This window comes from Aspergillus tubingensis (genome assembly GCF_013340325.1).
Source record: "Aspergillus tubingensis WU-2223L DNA, scaffold_9, whole genome shotgun sequence".
Lineage (NCBI taxonomy): Eukaryota > Fungi > Ascomycota > Eurotiomycetes > Eurotiales > Aspergillaceae > Aspergillus > Aspergillus tubingensis.
Window position 1 is genome coordinate 560904 of NW_023336283.1, and position 16076 is coordinate 576979.

General features: G+C 51.5%; 8 protein-coding genes across 8 annotated transcripts; 4 read left to right on the plus strand and 4 right to left on the minus strand.

Annotated features, from left to right (window-relative positions):
* Window positions 1-103: 103 nt before the first annotated feature.
* Window positions 104-2163, minus strand: AtWU_08268 (uncharacterized protein; the record flags this gene model as incomplete). Its single annotated transcript, XM_035503376.1, has 2 exons — window positions 104-1614; window positions 1692-2163. 2 exons carry the CDS (start codon window positions 2161-2163, stop codon window positions 104-106), a joined length of 1983 nt encoding a protein of 660 aa, XP_035359269.1.
* Window positions 2164-2549: 386 nt separating this feature from the next.
* Window positions 2550-3473, minus strand: AtWU_08269 (telomere maintenance SDE2 family protein; the record flags this gene model as incomplete). The annotated part of the gene is made up of 1 exon (XM_035503377.1): window positions 2550-3473. The coding sequence occupies one exon, from the start codon at window positions 3471-3473 to the stop codon at window positions 2550-2552; it is 924 nt and encodes a 307-aa protein (XP_035359270.1).
* Window positions 3474-3755: 282 nt separating this feature from the next.
* On the plus strand, window positions 3756-4585 carry AtWU_08270 (40S ribosomal protein eS10; the record flags this gene model as incomplete). The annotated part of the gene is made up of 4 exons (XM_035503378.1): window positions 3756-3878; window positions 3957-3993; window positions 4098-4258; window positions 4331-4585. The coding sequence occupies 4 exons, from the start codon at window positions 3756-3758 to the stop codon at window positions 4583-4585; spliced, it is 576 nt and encodes a 191-aa protein (XP_035359271.1).
* A 304-nt stretch (window positions 4586-4889) lies between these two features.
* Window positions 4890-6583, minus strand: AtWU_08271 (M20 family metallo-hydrolase; the record flags this gene model as incomplete). Its single annotated transcript, XM_035503379.1, has 3 exons — window positions 4890-5832; window positions 5889-6203; window positions 6333-6583. 3 exons carry the CDS (start codon window positions 6581-6583, stop codon window positions 4890-4892), a joined length of 1509 nt encoding a protein of 502 aa, XP_035359272.1.
* Window positions 6584-7800: 1217 nt separating this feature from the next.
* On the plus strand, window positions 7801-8928 carry AtWU_08272 (HIT family protein; the record flags this gene model as incomplete). Its single annotated transcript, XM_035503380.1, has 6 exons — window positions 7801-7840; window positions 7949-8031; window positions 8287-8355; window positions 8560-8652; window positions 8719-8733; window positions 8821-8928. 6 exons carry the CDS (start codon window positions 7801-7803, stop codon window positions 8926-8928), a joined length of 408 nt encoding a protein of 135 aa, XP_035359273.1.
* Window positions 8929-9277: 349 nt separating this feature from the next.
* On the minus strand, window positions 9278-11815 carry AtWU_08273 (CRAL-TRIO domain-containing protein; the record flags this gene model as incomplete). The annotated part of the gene is made up of 5 exons (XM_035503381.1): window positions 9278-9768; window positions 9821-9920; window positions 9970-10011; window positions 10061-11303; window positions 11784-11815. 5 exons carry the CDS (start codon window positions 11813-11815, stop codon window positions 9278-9280), a joined length of 1908 nt encoding a protein of 635 aa, XP_035359274.1.
* A 111-nt stretch (window positions 11816-11926) lies between these two features.
* On the plus strand, window positions 11927-12715 carry AtWU_08274 (DASH complex subunit DAM1; the record flags this gene model as incomplete). The annotated part of the gene is made up of 4 exons (XM_035503382.1): window positions 11927-12241; window positions 12299-12350; window positions 12402-12453; window positions 12523-12715. 4 exons carry the CDS (start codon window positions 11927-11929, stop codon window positions 12713-12715), a joined length of 612 nt encoding a protein of 203 aa, XP_035359275.1.
* A 1354-nt stretch (window positions 12716-14069) lies between these two features.
* On the plus strand, window positions 14070-15885 carry AtWU_08275 (putative ubiquitin C-terminal hydrolase Ubp8; the record flags this gene model as incomplete). Its single annotated transcript, XM_035503383.1, has 7 exons — window positions 14070-14121; window positions 14190-14426; window positions 14476-14583; window positions 14634-14962; window positions 15019-15444; window positions 15497-15700; window positions 15766-15885. 7 exons carry the CDS (start codon window positions 14070-14072, stop codon window positions 15883-15885), a joined length of 1476 nt encoding a protein of 491 aa, XP_035359276.1.
* Window positions 15886-16076: the final 191 nt, after the last annotated feature.

Consider the following 16076-nt stretch of genomic DNA (forward strand, 5'->3'; position numbering starts at 1 on the left):
ACTATAATACAACATTGTTTATCCCTTTCTAGTATACACCGTGAAACACCAATCGCTATGCAAATCATATACTATACAAGGTCATCCATGCTGGAAGACCGTCTCAGCTGTGCCGAGCTCGCTTCTCCAGTCCAATGTTCTGCCGTCCCCGAGGTCCCTTCGCGCGGTTGTCAGCGACCTTCTTCGCTTCTATGAACTTCCAGCATTCTATCGGAGCACGAGACCCAACATGGCGGCCGTGCGGAGTGAATACTTCCACTTGAGGGAACGACTTTGACGTCTCATTCTCAGACTCAGACTCCTTTGCGGACTTGGCTCGAACTTGAACTGTAAGCTCAACCCAGCCGCATCCTTCAATCAAAATATCGGTCGACATAACTTTGTATGGTAGAGACGGCATCTTCATATGCCCATCTTCAACCGCCTTGGCGATAGACCTGGGGAGGTGCGAACGAGTCACGTCCCATTTCAGGTCGAAAACACCTGCAGACGAGATGACCTGACCGGTACCTTCTCTGGCAATATTGGTCTTGGGGTAAGGGCGCTGCTCCGTTTGCATTTCAATAGCCTTTTCGGTTCTGGTGAGATGCGATTCAAGCGGGACGAAGCAAGCTGCCATCACGACATCCTCAGGGTTCATCGGCGTAATTCTGACGAGACCTCCTCCGAGAAGAAGTGATTGGCCAGGCTTGATCGAGAGGCGTTCAGGCTTCTTCCTCTTGGTCATGATCAAATCGCGTTTGAACTCATCACGGACATGGTCGGCCAGCTCGCCACGCTCGAGACCCGGCAGATCAATCATCTCGCCCCTTCCACGGCCAAATGGGATACGAATAGGTGATACTGTCGTGCCGGCTAGAGAAGAGACCACAGGGAGAATAGGATAGAGATCCTCTCGAGGCGCAGGGGGTAGAAGTCCCTCTGAATCAATAGCAGAAGGGTCATAGTGGGTAGCGATTTTGGACTCCTCCTCACGAAGCTCAATCAATTCCGCAATCTTCTCGAGATTCCTCGAATCCTTGGGAAAGCATGCCTCAATAAAACTGCTTTTACCAACGTTGGCCTTCCCAATCACCCAAATCCCTCCCCCATGCTCCCTAATCTCCTCCTTAACTTTCTTCGTCCACCATCCCCGCTGAGCACTAATCATATGCACATTCCCCAAGCGAAATTCCTCATGCGAGAGACCAAACGTATCACGAAGCACAGACCGTACATACTCCATCTTCGAATCAACCTGTTCCTTCGTAGCGGCCAACAGATCCGACCTATTAATAACAAAACTGATAGTCGGCAGCTTCTTCCCGCTCTTATACTTATAAGTCGCAGAGCGCCGATTCTTCGACCGCGGATCCATAATCCCCAGCGTATCGTAGATCTCCTTCACAACAGACATGGGGAAATCCGCCGCATCAACAACATGATAAATCCGATTATGTTTATGAGGCGACTCATCCAGATACGCGCGAAGGGATTCCATAGTCGGCGAAATAGCAGGAACGGCCTTGTTATGATGCAGCAGATCATGGCATCGATCGCAGATCTGTACTGGGGCTTTCGACTTCTCCAGATACTTGCCAGCAGTATCTGCCGCTTTCACCAGAGACGCACCAACTGCACAACAGGAATCAACCAGTTAGCAAATGAACCATACCCACCATCACAAGACAGATAAGAAGATAATCACTCACACTTCGGCCTCGGCACACTCCCCCCAACATCCGTAAGCTCCAGATATTTCTGAATCCGATCCGCCGCCTTCTCCCCCTCAGCCTTCAACCCGGACACTTCTTTCCCATTCTCCTCACCCTGACCACCCTCAACAACCTGCTTCGTCTCCGACAGGAGCTTCCGCGTCTGTTTCCTGGTCTTCCCATAAAACCCAGGCTCGTTCGGCTCGACAGTCTGCGCATACGCACCGCATCCGGGACAACACACGGGGAGGACAGCTTCTTCAATTGTTGGTTCAAGAGCCGGGCTTGCGCGTAGCGGAATACTCGTGGAAAAGCTGCGTAGCTGGGTGCGGGCTAGTATCTCCGGACGGGAAGAGAAAATCGCGGTTGTGGTTCGCAGGCACGGTTTGCGAAGGCGGGATATTTGTAAAGGCGCTCGGTGGTATGGTAGGCGCCCTCGTGGGATTATGCGCCCGAGGTATGGCGACATGGTTGGTGAGGTTTGGGGATGTTGGAGAGCTCGGAGAAGAAATGCGATGAAAGTCTAGTCTACTGATAGCGAGTGATAGCGGCGATAGCGTTGGTGGTCCGCGCCGGCGGCCGGAAAAAAGTTGCTGTGGCGAACTGACTAGCTGGTTCTATCATAGCTAATACGGGGTGTTGGGTGCTGTTGGAATACAAGATAATTAAGGAGAGGTGATTATTTGAAAGATATTATTTTCGATAGAATATGTACGCTAGCTATGGAGCTTAAGATGAAGTAACCGTGCTTCGCAAACCCTGATATCAATAATGAGCCAACAACATGAAAAACAACCAGAACCCTAGACCATACGCCGTAATCGCATGAATAAGGAAACATTCAATGACATTCAATCAAGCCTTCGCTTTTCCCTTACCCTTAGGATCCTCAGCCTCCTCCTCTTCCTCCGAGTCACTCATAAACTCGTCATCCTCATCAAAACCAATATACCGCCGAGGTGCAGCACTGCGCGCCGGCTCGGCCGACGACGGTCCAGGTGCATCCTCCATCTCCTGCTCATCGTCACTTTCCTCCTCGGAGCTAGAGGGCGTCTCCTGACCACTTCCCTCACTCGGGCTAGCACTTGTGCTTGATCCGCCCAGAATCGTATCGCGCAAGTTATCCGTCCACATACCATCCTTCATAGCCATAAGAACCGCCTCTCTCGCCTTCTCATTCATCTCGTCCTTGTCCTCCATCCACTGACCGTCAATCTTCTGCTTGCCACCCCCGTTCTTCAGCTCCTCCTGACGCTTCTCCGCCGCCTCGACAACAGCCTGCCACCGACGCCGGCGCTCCTCCTTCTCCTTCTTGTCCATCTCTGGCTTGAGAGCGAGGTACTCGGCCAATGCCTTGGCTTCGTTGACTGTGCGTAGACGACGGCCATCGAGGTTGCGGCTGGATCCATTGTCGTCGCCTTGGTTGCGCTTGCGCTTGCTGGACATCCGCCCACCAGCGGCACGGAGCTGGGATCCGAAACCTCCCTTACCACCGCATAGGGGGGCGCTGAGGCGGAGGGGGAGAATGGAGGCTGTGGCGAGGTTGTCATTGGTGCTGATGAGGTAGGATGCGATGGATTCGGATGAGGGGAGAAGTTGCTTGTTGCTGGTTGTTGTCAAGACCAGACGATTGAGTGGCAGAGAAGGAGGCAGGTATGAGGCGATTTTGTCCGTCAGGTCAGCGACGCTGGATGATGATGGTAGCGCGAAGGAGAGTGTTGATGGAAGTGAGAGACCGGGAAAGGTCGACAATAGGATGTTGACGTTTTGGGACGCCATGATGGTTGGTGATATCGCAGAGACAGTCAGTTAAGCAGTGCGTATATATCGAGTACTCGAAGGGCTGAGACTGTTGCTGCTCGTTGAATGTGGAGATGATCGATTGCAGAGGTGAGGCGCAGTTGACTTCATTCAGGATGCGGAGGAGTTCCCGATAAGGCCATTGATGACTAACAGGGAAACTTACCTCTTTGTGGCCTCAGGCCAAGACGCATCTTGCACGTGACGCAGCTTATCCGTCTAGCGGAGCGATTAGGGCCCCAACCCTGAAACCGCTTCCCGATGGGGAATTACCGCACTTTTTTCTCGACCGCAGCCGCTCCACTCACATCAACTACATTTAAACCACCCTCTTCGCGCGTTGTCAAGGCGATTCCCCGAAGAGCGCTAGGAACTCGCGACAATGTAAGTGATGCACCTAATATCGGCCATTGATATCATATAGGATGATGTAGCTAACCCTGATTCAGGCTTATCCCCAAGGAAGACCGCAAGAAGATCCACGAGTACCTCTTCCGCGGTATGTGAACACCTATATCGACCGAACCTTGTTTCCCCGAAACGTTGCGCGACGGTCGATCGATGGATGATGGATGAATCAGTCATGCTGACGGTTAACAATAGAGGGTGTGCTCGTGGCCAAGAAGGACTTCAACCTTCCCAAGCATGGCGACATTGACACCAAGAACCTCTACGTGATCAAGGCCTGCCAGTCCCTGACCTCCCGTGGTTTCGTCAAGACCCAGTTCTCGTGGCAGTACTACTACTACACCCTCACCCCCGAGGTACGTTTTATTCCATGATTATATCCGGCGCAGGATACGATAAGGACGGATTGTCTGACTGGTTTGATATAGGGTCTTGACTACCTCCGTGAGTGGCTCCACCTCCCCGCTGAGGTTGTCCCCGCCACCCACATCAAGCAGCAGCGTTCCCACGCTCCCCCTCGTGGCATGATGGGCGGTGAGGAGCGTGAGCGTCGTCCCCGTGCTCCTCGTGAGGGTGGCTACCGCCGCCGCGAGCAGGAGAACAAGGAGGGCGGTGCCCCCGGCGAGTTCGCTCCCAGCTTCCGTGGTGGATTCGGCCGTGGCCGTGGTGCTCCCTCCTCCTAAGGGGTGTCGCCTGCCGGTCTTCCAAGGGCTTAATGGGATTGTTGCCGGTGTGGCTTGAACGACTTTGAAAGAAGTCGGGCAGCTGTACCGTGCACGTCCTAAAAAAGAAGTTATGCCAAGCTACTGTTTCACAGTTATGATATAGTTAGGATTAATGGCATGATTTCATGACTTCATTTTATTTTCCATTTCGTAAGATAAATGGCGGCTAAATCTGCTGCTATATACATGCGCTTGATATACCAAAAGGCAACGCCGAGATGTATGCAGAGGCGCAACTATCGACACCCGCTGTCAACGCAGCTCATTTCGAGAACCTCTTCCGATCATAACGGATCACTGCTTGCAAGATGACTGATGCACCTGTTGCGCAGTCATCTGCGGAGCAGAACTCCTCTGGGTGATGGCTCAGCCCATCTTTGCAGGGAACGAAGATCATGCTGGTTGGGACTCTCTTGGAGGTAAAGACACTATCGTGACCCGCCCCGCTCATGATTGTCCGCATGAGGGACTTGGGCTCCGCAGCATTGACGTCCGAAACGACCGCCTCCGCGGATTGCTGCACGCACTCGATGCAGTCAGGGTGGAACTTGACAGCGGGCGAATCGAAGTCAAGGGTCCACTCTACGCGGCAAGGCTTGCCAATACCCTTACCCTCTTCTGCAGCGATCGAATCGAACTCCTTTCTCAATTGGTCTTCTACAACCTGGACCAGTTCGCTTTCTGGGCCGCGAATGTCGAGAGTGAAGCTGACAGTGCCGGGAACTGTGTTCACACTGCCGGGCTTTGCCTCTACAATACCAACGCTAGCCAGACAGCCGTGGGAGGAGGCAACCTCACGAGCGCGTACCATCATACGAGCAAAGGCATATAGGGCATCTGCACGGTGTTCGAACGCGGTGGTACCTGTGTGGGTGTCTCTGCCAAAGATTGTAAGGCGGAACCAACGGTATGCCTGAACGGCGGTAACGACACCAACGTGCTGACCTGCGGAAATCAGATGGGGTCCTTGCTCGATGTGTAGCTCGAAGTGGGCCGCCATGGGTGTTTGCTTGTATGAGCACGGGACACTTCCGAGATAGTTGATCTTCTCCAACGCAGACTTCATAGACTCTGGGGCAGAAGATGCGGTCGGGAGAGATGCGACTGTTGGGACTTCTTTAAGCCCATGTGCTCGTTCGAGAGGGATGCATTCTGCCCAAACGCCAGAAGACACCATGCTAATGGGGAACCGGGCACCCTCTTCGCTGTGATAGTGTTAGCGATGCGAGTTGAAGCATAGTAATAGCGATCCGGGTCGTACTTTGTCCAGTTGACAACTCCAATTCCACCTTCCGTCTCCAATCCCATTTCGTCAATTACTTTCAGTGTTTCAATACCGGAGAGAACACCCAAAATTCCATCATATCGGCCACCTGTCGGCTGCGTATCCAGATGGCTGCCAATGAAAGTGGGTGGGACGTCAGTCCGTCGTCCAGGGCGAACAGCGAAGATGTTACCCATTTCATCCACCGTGACCTCGCATTTTAATGCCTTTGTTGTCTCGATGAACCAGTCCCGTACTTGCTTGTCCTCCTGCGACAGTGCGAGTCGCTGCATGCCAGTGTCTGTGTGTTCACTGAATTGCTGTTAGACCAACTCTCGATCCATGGCAAAACGCAAGCCATTGGGTATGTCAAGCGGCTCCTTTGCATAAACCCAAAAGACCGCTTGTAGTGATTCCAAAGGGTGTTACAGTATCACTTACTCTCCCCAACGGATGCCATATCCCCACTGACAGCTATGATGGAGGTCCTTCGCCAAACGTTCTTTATTGGCCCTGAGAGCAGAGACCTCAGCCTCGGTTAGCTCCGTAGACAGCATGGTATGAGTCGTGGTAACTGAGAAAGCTCGACGTGAAGGTGTGAATACGGGTTTCGCGAATGCTGATCTTGTCTGCTTGGATAGGATCCCAGTAAACCTGGCAGCAGATAATCTTGGGTAGAAGATGAAGGCCATCTTGAGCCAAGTGAGCGCCCAAGGGGGCTATATCTTTTTCAATGGTCTTATTGTTGGAGACCCTTCCAGATAAGACGGCCCAATCGACAGTATGATAAGATAGCTAGGTGGGGTTGAGCTGGGGTCTCGGGCTTTCCACCGAATCAGATATCCGCGGATTTGGGTGACGATGGAGCGTTTTCTCGTACTCCAACGGTCTTGGCCGCTTATATAGGAAGGTACAAGAGTAGCTCGGCAATATGCGATTCTATTGATGATGAGGGGTAGGGAAGGCCTCCGGCGTCATTACCGATTGACAGGGCGTGGAGCAGTTGTAGTAGTGGGTTGACCAATGCAAGACGGACCAGCCATACGGACTGGAACCTTGCTGAAAGACGGATTGAATCAGGGCGAAGTTAGTTCTCCTTATAGGCTTCAATGCCATGTTCATTGCACGGTATAAGTTTTCCAAGTTGCGAGTACCTGGTGTCTAAAGAGGACGATTGCATCCACCCAACGATTCAAACAACACGACATGTACTGCTAAAGACACAAGGGGGAGGAGAGCTTCCGCTTGCGGAAGACTCGATCAGTGCTTGAGCACAGTATACAAGATCAGTGTTTCAACTGAATGGAGGGATACTGATAATAATCAGTAGTGGGTGAAATGTCTGAAGACAACTGTTTCTGGGAGCCGGCAACCATGTGTTCGTTCCCCTTAGCTTTATGGACTTGGTCGCTCAGTATAGCCAGTTACGCACACGCACCCTTAAAGGCAACGCAAACGCACCCCTTTCTCGAAAACTACCATAAAAGGGGGTAGAAAGTTGCAAGAAAAGACGAACATAATCTACTTAGATCATACAATAACGACCAAGAAAAAGAAAAACAATAAAATCGACAGCTGTGTCGATGGGTGATTCCAAAGATTGATGAGAGGAGTCTTTTGGGCAAACCACGGCCATCTCTGGTAAAAGGCAAGAAATGGGTTCTGAGCTAGTTTGTCCCACTCCTCGCAGATTCTACCTTAAAGTGCTTCTTATAGTACCCTCCGTCAGCCACCCGCCATAAGTTCGAGACCTCGCCGGCGCGAACCTTTTTCTTCCCTCAACTTATCTTTTCGTCTTCTTCCGCCTTGCGATTGCTAACCCCGCATCCAGCCATTGCGACCTTCAATTCCCCTCAGACATTATTACATTAATTGCCATCAACGTATATACTCAACCTCGTCACACAAGATGTCTTCCGCTGCCTGCATCTTCTGCAAGATCATCAAGGGTACGGTGCCTCCTACCTCTGCCCACCTACAAATACTATATTCTTTGTTCTCCAACTGCGCCCGCTGGTAGCAGTGATCCGATCCGGCTAACCCGACGTAAACAATAGGTGATATCCCTTCTTTCAAGCTCTTCGAGAGCGACAAGGTCTTTGCCTTCCTCGATATCCAGCCTCTTAGCCGTGGACATGCTGTAAGTGTGCTCCCCTATTTTCGCGAATGGCATATGCCCCTCTATCTGGAATATGACCCCCGCACGACAACTTCCTTGCTCTCTACATCGAGAGATGCAGTCGACAGTCCTTCAAAACCAATACTTATCCACAAATTCCACACCGACACTTCAATACCAAACCCTCAATAAACCCCATAACCTCCACGCCTCCTCTCCCAAAGACGACCAAAACAAGAAACCAAACCAAGCTAACATCTCACCCCCAAACCACAGCTCGTGATCCCCAAATACCACGGAGCCAAGCTCACCGACATCCCCGACGAAGATCTTCAGGAAATCCTGGTACGTAAACAGCGCCGACAAGCACTCTTAAAATAAGCTCAGGGCTCGATCCGCATGCTTTTATAAGGTCCCGCCTGATCGAGGACCCTGCGAGCACTTAACCCCCCCTCCCCTTCTCCTCTTTCAGTCTTCCCCGCAGCTACCTACCTACCTAGCCACAGGAACGAACAGATACTAACAAGGAATCTTCAACAAATCAAACAGCCCGTCGCAAAGAAGATCGCCAAGGCCACTGGCGCCGAGGACTTCAATATCCTCCAGAACAACGGTCGCATAGCGCACCAGGTTGTTGATCATGTAAGTTGATATTCTTTTATAGATATTGGAGGGGGGGGGATTAATGCTAATGTTTGACGTTTTCAGGTTCACTTCCACATGGTATGTTATCGCGCACTTCAAGGAACAGCATATGGCTGCTCATAATGCCATTGATTAGTTTCACTTGCTAACAGGATGCTGGAATAGATCCCCAAGCCTAACGAGAAGGAAGGTCTCGGTGTCGGCTGGCCCGCTCAGGAAACCGATATGGATAAGCTGAAGGCTCTGTTCGAGGAGCTCAAGGCTAAGATGTAAAGGGTGTAAGTAAGTAGTGCGGATATAGCAAGGGCTACGGCTGCGTCTATTTACATGCCATGTGCTATTATTATCAGTTCTGCTTTCACAATTGGAATATCTGTAGGGTACACACTGTAAGCTATGATACAGAAGATGATAGCCAACTTCTGTGGGAATGCATCTATCAAGAAAAATCCATTGCTCCATTTGAAACCACCAACAAAAACCGCAATCCAAGTATACATGCTCCATGACAGACAGGTAGAAGCTGTATGTACATGCTCTCACGATGTGAGCGTTATTATGACAAGTAGTCCTCTATCAACACACTCTAACAGTCTATCCTCATACCAAGGCTCGGAGCGTATTACTCGGCCTTCTCGTCGTTAAGTGCGTTTCCCTCAACCTTGCTCTTCGTGGGATAGAACTCGATCTTACCCTCACCTTGGATGACATCTAGTCTATCGTACAAGGAGGTGGCCCGAACGTATGGGTCAAGCTGCCAGTATTGGACCCTTAAGCGCTCGATCAGGTCCTTTCTCTTGTCTACCGCCGCCTTGACGGCGCTCTCATCCTTCTTCATCGTCGAAGAGATCCACTCGATGGTGGCGCCTTGAAGCTCCTGCGCCAGCTGCTGTCTCTCGGCCACCATTTCGTCCCGCTTGGCTGTGTCCTCCTGAAGCTTGTTCTCGTCGGGTTGAGGCTCGACATACTTGTAGGCCCAGTTTTCGTCACCTTCAAGCTCTTTCATGATGCGATCTTTGGGAATGAACTTCTCCAAGTCCTGGACATTCTTGGTGAACTGGATCTTAGAGGCGACCACAGGGTCGAGCCAGCCCTTAATGATATTCCAGATACCTGCAATCGAGGTTAGGATGGTTCCCTTGGATATCAAATCTGAAGAACTAACCTGAGAAGATCCAAGGAGCCTTGTGAATCAGAACAACTCCCAGACACTCCGGGTAGTTGGCTTCGAAGCACTTGATCATATACTTCACCGGGTGATAGTCCTATAACATGTCAGAGATGGAATCTGTTGGCAGTTGACAGGGTGCCTACCATGTTTGCTAGGGAGAAATCGGTCATATCGAAGACAACACACTATTACCTGTCAGTGCATGCTACTCTTACCGTGAGATTGTATACTCACAGCTGTTTCGACTGGAGGTGCAAGCATCATCCGAGCGGTCTCAATTGTGTACACAGTGAACCGGTCCAAAGCTTCTGTCTCCTGGTCGGCGGCCTTGTGCAAGCGCACTCTGACGACGCAGATCGGCCGGCCAAGCTTGTCCACACCATGGAGGAAACTCTTGCCCATGCGCATCTGCAACAGGAAGTCTTCACCGGCCTTCTTCTCAGCGGGATCTGAACTCTGGGATTTCTTCAGAGCACTTTGCTCGCCATTCTGCATGATGTCCTCATCCAACTTCACATCCAGCAGTCTCCAGCGAAGCGTAGAGATCAACATGACCAGAGCCTTCTTGACGTCCCACTTTCGCGCGCGCAGGAAGCGCAAGAGCAGAGAATCGGGATTGTCATGCTTGACCATATTCCAAAGAGTCACCCGGATCTCCTCAGGCTTCATATCCACAAGCGCCTGCTGGAACTCCTTCGATTGGCCATACTTGTCATCTCCATCGGCGATGCTGATAGAAGCGAGACTCGAAGCGATCCCGTTGGTCCCCTTGTCGCTAGCGCTATCTTCCTCCTCATCCGTGTTGCTCCGCCCGAAAAGACCGAACCTACTCCGCTTGGGCTGTTTCTTCTTATCTTGGGGTTGGCTTGCAGCAGCAGCGTCGCCGTTCTGCTGCTGAATCTGTTCAATAGCATCCAAATTGACACCGCAGACCTTCAACAGCAGGACCCAAAGCTCTTGCAGCTTGGCTTCCTGCTCTGGTGTGAGATTCCCCACAGTCCCGGGTGGTAGATCCATAGGCATTGTCTTTAGGGTTTCGATGACGCCGAGAAAGGGTACTTGCGATTCTTGCAAAGGTTCGAGTGAGTCGGAGATCGTAGGAATATCACCTCCCGACTTGCGGTATTTATCCTGCAGCCAGGCTCCTGCTCCGATAAGAAGTAGGGTGAATGTGACTGACCAGAACGACGCAGCTTCCCTCGGTTTGTAAGGTTGGGACAACGGCGAAGTGGAGAAGGGTCGTCTGAAGGATCGAGACCAAATCAGAGGACTTTGATTAGAGCACCGCGGTGGGAAGATCTGTGCACGTCCTGAATGCAGGAGTCTGCCCGACGCGAATTTGATGGAATTGGCCGAGGATGGAGGTAGACGGCGGCGCAGGGAGGAACAAGCATGCATGTGCTTATTCGTGAGGGCCAGAAGGCGATTGGAGAAGGACGAGTCAAATCCCAAAAGCAGAGATGCCGGCTGTCTTTTCCTGGTGTCCTCGTGAGTAAAATGAGAGACGAAGATCCGAGCCTAAATTTCCAGCCGGAAATAATGCGGGGAAGGAAGGCGAGAGGGAAGGAGGCGAAGAGAAGGCGGACGGTGCAGTTCGCTTGGAACCTTCACAGACAAGGTTCAGCTGCAGGAGACTAAGGGGAACTCACAGCGGTTGGATGCGGCAATAATGGGGAGAGGAAGATGAAGCAAGCGAACAGGATGGATTGCCAAGTCTCTTATTTTTGCCCGTCCGCAATCCAATGATGATAATCACACCAGGGGTCCCCTCCGGACTAGACGGAAGAACTAAGTAGTCCTAATTATAGGCTGATTGGACCATTTTGGGTCACAGTGGCGCCCCCGGGCAGCAAATCTGCAGACACCTGAGGCATGAAAAAGGAGGGTCCAGTGACTCGGCCTTGCCTAAAGCGGGGATCAACATCAACAAACCCAATCTTTCGCAACTCCTCCATACACAACTTGAAACACAACTGCGTCAAGTCGCATATTTGTGACAGCTTTTCTTCTATACTGTGCTTATTCCTATTTTGTCTTATCAGTGTCTCTCAACGGGCTTGGTTGCAGCCTTCAATTTGGGTGCACAGTCTCAGAATCGTCATGGATGCTTTTGCCCGCTCATCGTCTCGCCCACGGCCCTCGTCGCGACCCACGACTCCCTTAAGACCCAGTTCCCGGTCGTCGATCCGCGAAGCTCATGGCTATGGCAGCAGTATTGGTATGGCAGGCTACACCCAGCCTGCCATCAATGCCTTGGAACCCCAGTTTGCAGAGCTTGCAGACTCCATGGCCGACCTCGAGGCCAACTTCATGCACCTTCAGCTGATGCACGAAAGTTTAACTCGGTTCAGTGAGAGTTTTGCCAGTTTCCTCTATGGATTGAACATGAACGCGTTCTGTGTGGACTTCCCAGAGGTAATTGCGACTGAGAATAGTGGCTGTCTTCCCTCCTAAGCTGACGATCGGATACAGGCGCCCATTCCAGAGTCTTTCCGGAGAGCCAAGCAAGCAGAGGCACAGAATGGTATGGACACAGCTATGTAAAAGGAAGATCCAATACTAATAGCACGGGTAGAAGCCGAAGCCGAACAGCTGAAAGCGACCACTGAAGCGGAGATGACATTCATGTGAGTTTTGATTACTCCCCGGGCTAGTTGTTGATTGCTTTCCTCATACTAACAACATGACGCACTTAGGACTACGGACACTTCCTTCATCGAACATCCTTCGAGCACCGTTCCCTCCAAGCCTTCGGCCAAAATCCCGGCCCCGTCGCGTGGCACCACCAGAGGATCCACGCGTGGTTCGACAAGCAGTCGGTATGCGACACGGGGCGCCAATCGCGGCGCCCGTCCCAGCGCATTGCCCCGCGGACGAGGATTGCGGTGAAGGCAGGAACCCGGATGGTAGAAATTTTCAACAGGGCGCAGACGGTTGAGCCTGGAGAGGCACAAAGACTTGCGCGAAGGGAACGGTCTGCTATTGGCAATCCGTAGAGAATCCCTGCAATTCGCAACGCGCCTCCAAACCTTGAGGGGAACCCCGTTCCTGAAAGAACCTACGGCGACGATAGCGTTCCGTAACACGAAGCCTGCCGAGCGGCCTGTCCGATCTCAGCGGCTCGGATCTTTCTGAGGGAAGTTCTAGCTAGCCCAGGTGGTAGAGTTAGGGTAGGCTGGAAAACTCCAGTCTAGTGCCCACAACTATTTCAGGGCCCGGAGAAAATCTGGTCACGTATGATAGCATTACGCATAATGATGAATGCAAAATATTCCAAGTGTTGAAAGTGGGTGTCCTTGCGGCTCGAATAAGCGTTGTAGGACCATCGCCCGTCCCCAGAATGACCCACCCCGGGGTCAATGGGGAAAGACATCATCAAGGATCAGATGCCCCATCGTGATATTTGGAGGCGCACGGCCATAGTTTGCCAGTGTATATATCATGTTGGGTGATTTGTCGAGGCGACATAATAAATGCAAAAAAATAAAAATTCAAAATACCCCGGAAAGCACACCCAGTAAGGAAGCCAAAGACGCCAAAGCAACGATCTCGGATCAAATGCAGTCCCGGTTTCTTATCGCCCCGGAGCCGCGGTCGACCCTGGCGAAAAAAAGATCTGTCTTGCATCCAGCGCCCACCGTGCCTGTCTTCACGGGACGATCTCTATCCGTATATATAATTGACCTACTTGTGTATTGTATCATTTGTGGTCTCTGTCCGTCTATTTCATTGGGGCTGTCCTTGCACGGTCCTGAACAAGAAGACAGCGAGGGACCGAGTGACTCGAGGGGGGATCCCGCCGTGACCAAGTCCGATCCCGATTTGAACTGCGGAACACCCGGTGGCTGCGGAGAAACACTCGAGTGAACTGCTGCCCGCTCTCGACATTCCACTGCTTCGGTGGCTTTGCTATTGGCACGTCTTGTGAAGGTGCATTTCTTTCTCTTCATCCCCATTGGAGGACCTGACGTCCCCTAGCATACAGAGCTGATATGATTCATGCCTGCAGAGTCCTCCAGGGTAGTCCGTCCGATCCATGGATTCCTACTTGATCTGCAGTTGACCTGCTGAATATCCTTATCATCTCCTTCTCTCTACATTGAGAGGATAACTGTACTACCTCTTTTAACACACTCCTTCACCCATCTCAACTGGGAGCCTCACTCTAGGCTGAGCCAGGATAGGCTTCACGTGCGAGCTGTGACACTTGTTTCAATACGTTCATTCATAACTACCTCACACAATGGCTAGCGTCCTCTCCATATCATTACTTTCTGAGGCCGAATATGGCTGCGGTATGTGGAATTCATGCGCAGAGCTGTTTCCCGGATCTTTTTTGGCCCCTTTACTGACCTGATAACAGAGCATCTGGCCACGCTAATGGGGCAGGATGTGAGCACTGCAGAGCAGTTCAAGAACGCTTTTATCAAAGCGCATAATTCATTAGGCCATTTTCAGCGAGCGATGGATTCATCGAAGCAGAACGGTCGTCTCAAATCCAAAGATTTTCTGAAACCAAAGTACAACTGTTTGACATGCGGTGAAACGATGCCGATGGGCGGCCGAAAAGCCCATACCGAGAAGACTAGCCATCAATTCTGTAGGTGATTCTTGCCTTTTCCTATCAATGTTGACTAACAGTGTTCGAGACATGGATTCGCGAGCCCGCACAGTATATTGCCAGGCTTGTGGAGATTTCGTCTATGACCATGGCCTCGAACGACTTCGGTGCTCAACAACAGAAAGCGCTCTTCAAGGTTAGCATTTGACCTACTCTCCCGTTTGGTATAGCACTAACACGACAAAGTCGCCAAGAAACGTCGCTTCAGCGATAGCTCTGCGGACGAGCTTTACATTCGGAGCAATGCTAGCAAGCGTCCTTGCGCTAAGCAAGGTGTCAGGGGCTTGTTCAACCTCGGGCAAACCTGCTATCTCAATGTCATCCTTCAAACCCTCCTGCACGACCCAATACTGAACACCTATTTCCTTGGGAACGGTCATCAGCCCCACGACTGCACTGCTTCTGACTGCGTAGGATGTGCAGTTGCGGAGGCCTTCGCGGATTTCAACAGCAGCGACAAACCGGAAGGGTTCGCAGCTCTCAATCTTCTTCTAGCGTCATGGCGTGCAAGCTCTGTATGTTATCACGGACACTAAATCCTGATCAATGGCACTAACGGCAATTTATTCAGACATTAGCAGGTTATCAACAACAAGACGCACACGAGTATTACCAATTCCTCGTCGACAAGCTTCACCTTAGTACCGAGAATCACCGAGAAGGTCATGAAAAGGGTTGTCCTTGCTTCTTTCACAAGACCTTCTACGGCAAGCTCCGAAGCAGCGTGACTTGCGATAAGTGTGGCAACGTCACACGAACGGATGATCCTATGGTGGATCTCAGTCTCGATGTTCAAGTGCAGGCGAAGAAACGCGCCATGGGTGGCACAGGAGTTTCGTCGACGCCTACCCTGAGTGGATGTCTGGAGAGCTACACGTCTCCGGAGAAACTAATGGCAGGCGTGTACAACTGCAGTCACTGCGGCGGAACACCACAGAAGGCCACCAAACAACTGCGCATTCGAAAATTACCCGCCATTCTGTGCATGCAGCTAAAGGTATGTTCCTGCGCAAATTTCCTAGGACCAGACACAGACTTACCCAATACAGCGCTTTGAACACACCTTTTCCGTCTCGGAGAAACTAGAAGGCAAAATCGACTTTCCACTATCGATCAACATGCTCCCTTATACAACCTGCCCGCAGGCCAAAGTTGACAGGTCCAGATTCGTATATGACCTCTCATCTGCCGTAGTCCATCAAGGCAAACTCGATGCGGGGCATTACTACGTCTACTGCCGCCAGGGCGATGATGTGAGTTCTTGATCTCCCTCAGTCAGATTACTCCTAAACAGCCGTTCCTAACCCGAACTTCTCAGTGGGTACTCTTCAACGACGACAAAGTCACCGCTGTCACCGAGGCAGAAGTCCTCAACGCCGACGCGTATCTCCTATTCTACAATCTTCGATCACTGGCTTCTGCGCCGCAAAGAAGCTAGCTACTTATCGTGTACCATCACACCACATCATCACATCACATTGTACACTGGCGGCTGCCTCATCTTCTCGCATTCGGTTTCTCTTCAGCGACTCGGAGTCCACGGCTAGGAGTTGTATTATTATTGTTTGATTGGTTGGTTGCATGTATGCTCGTGTGGGAGAGTTGTGGTTGGCATCTTCGATCACGGAT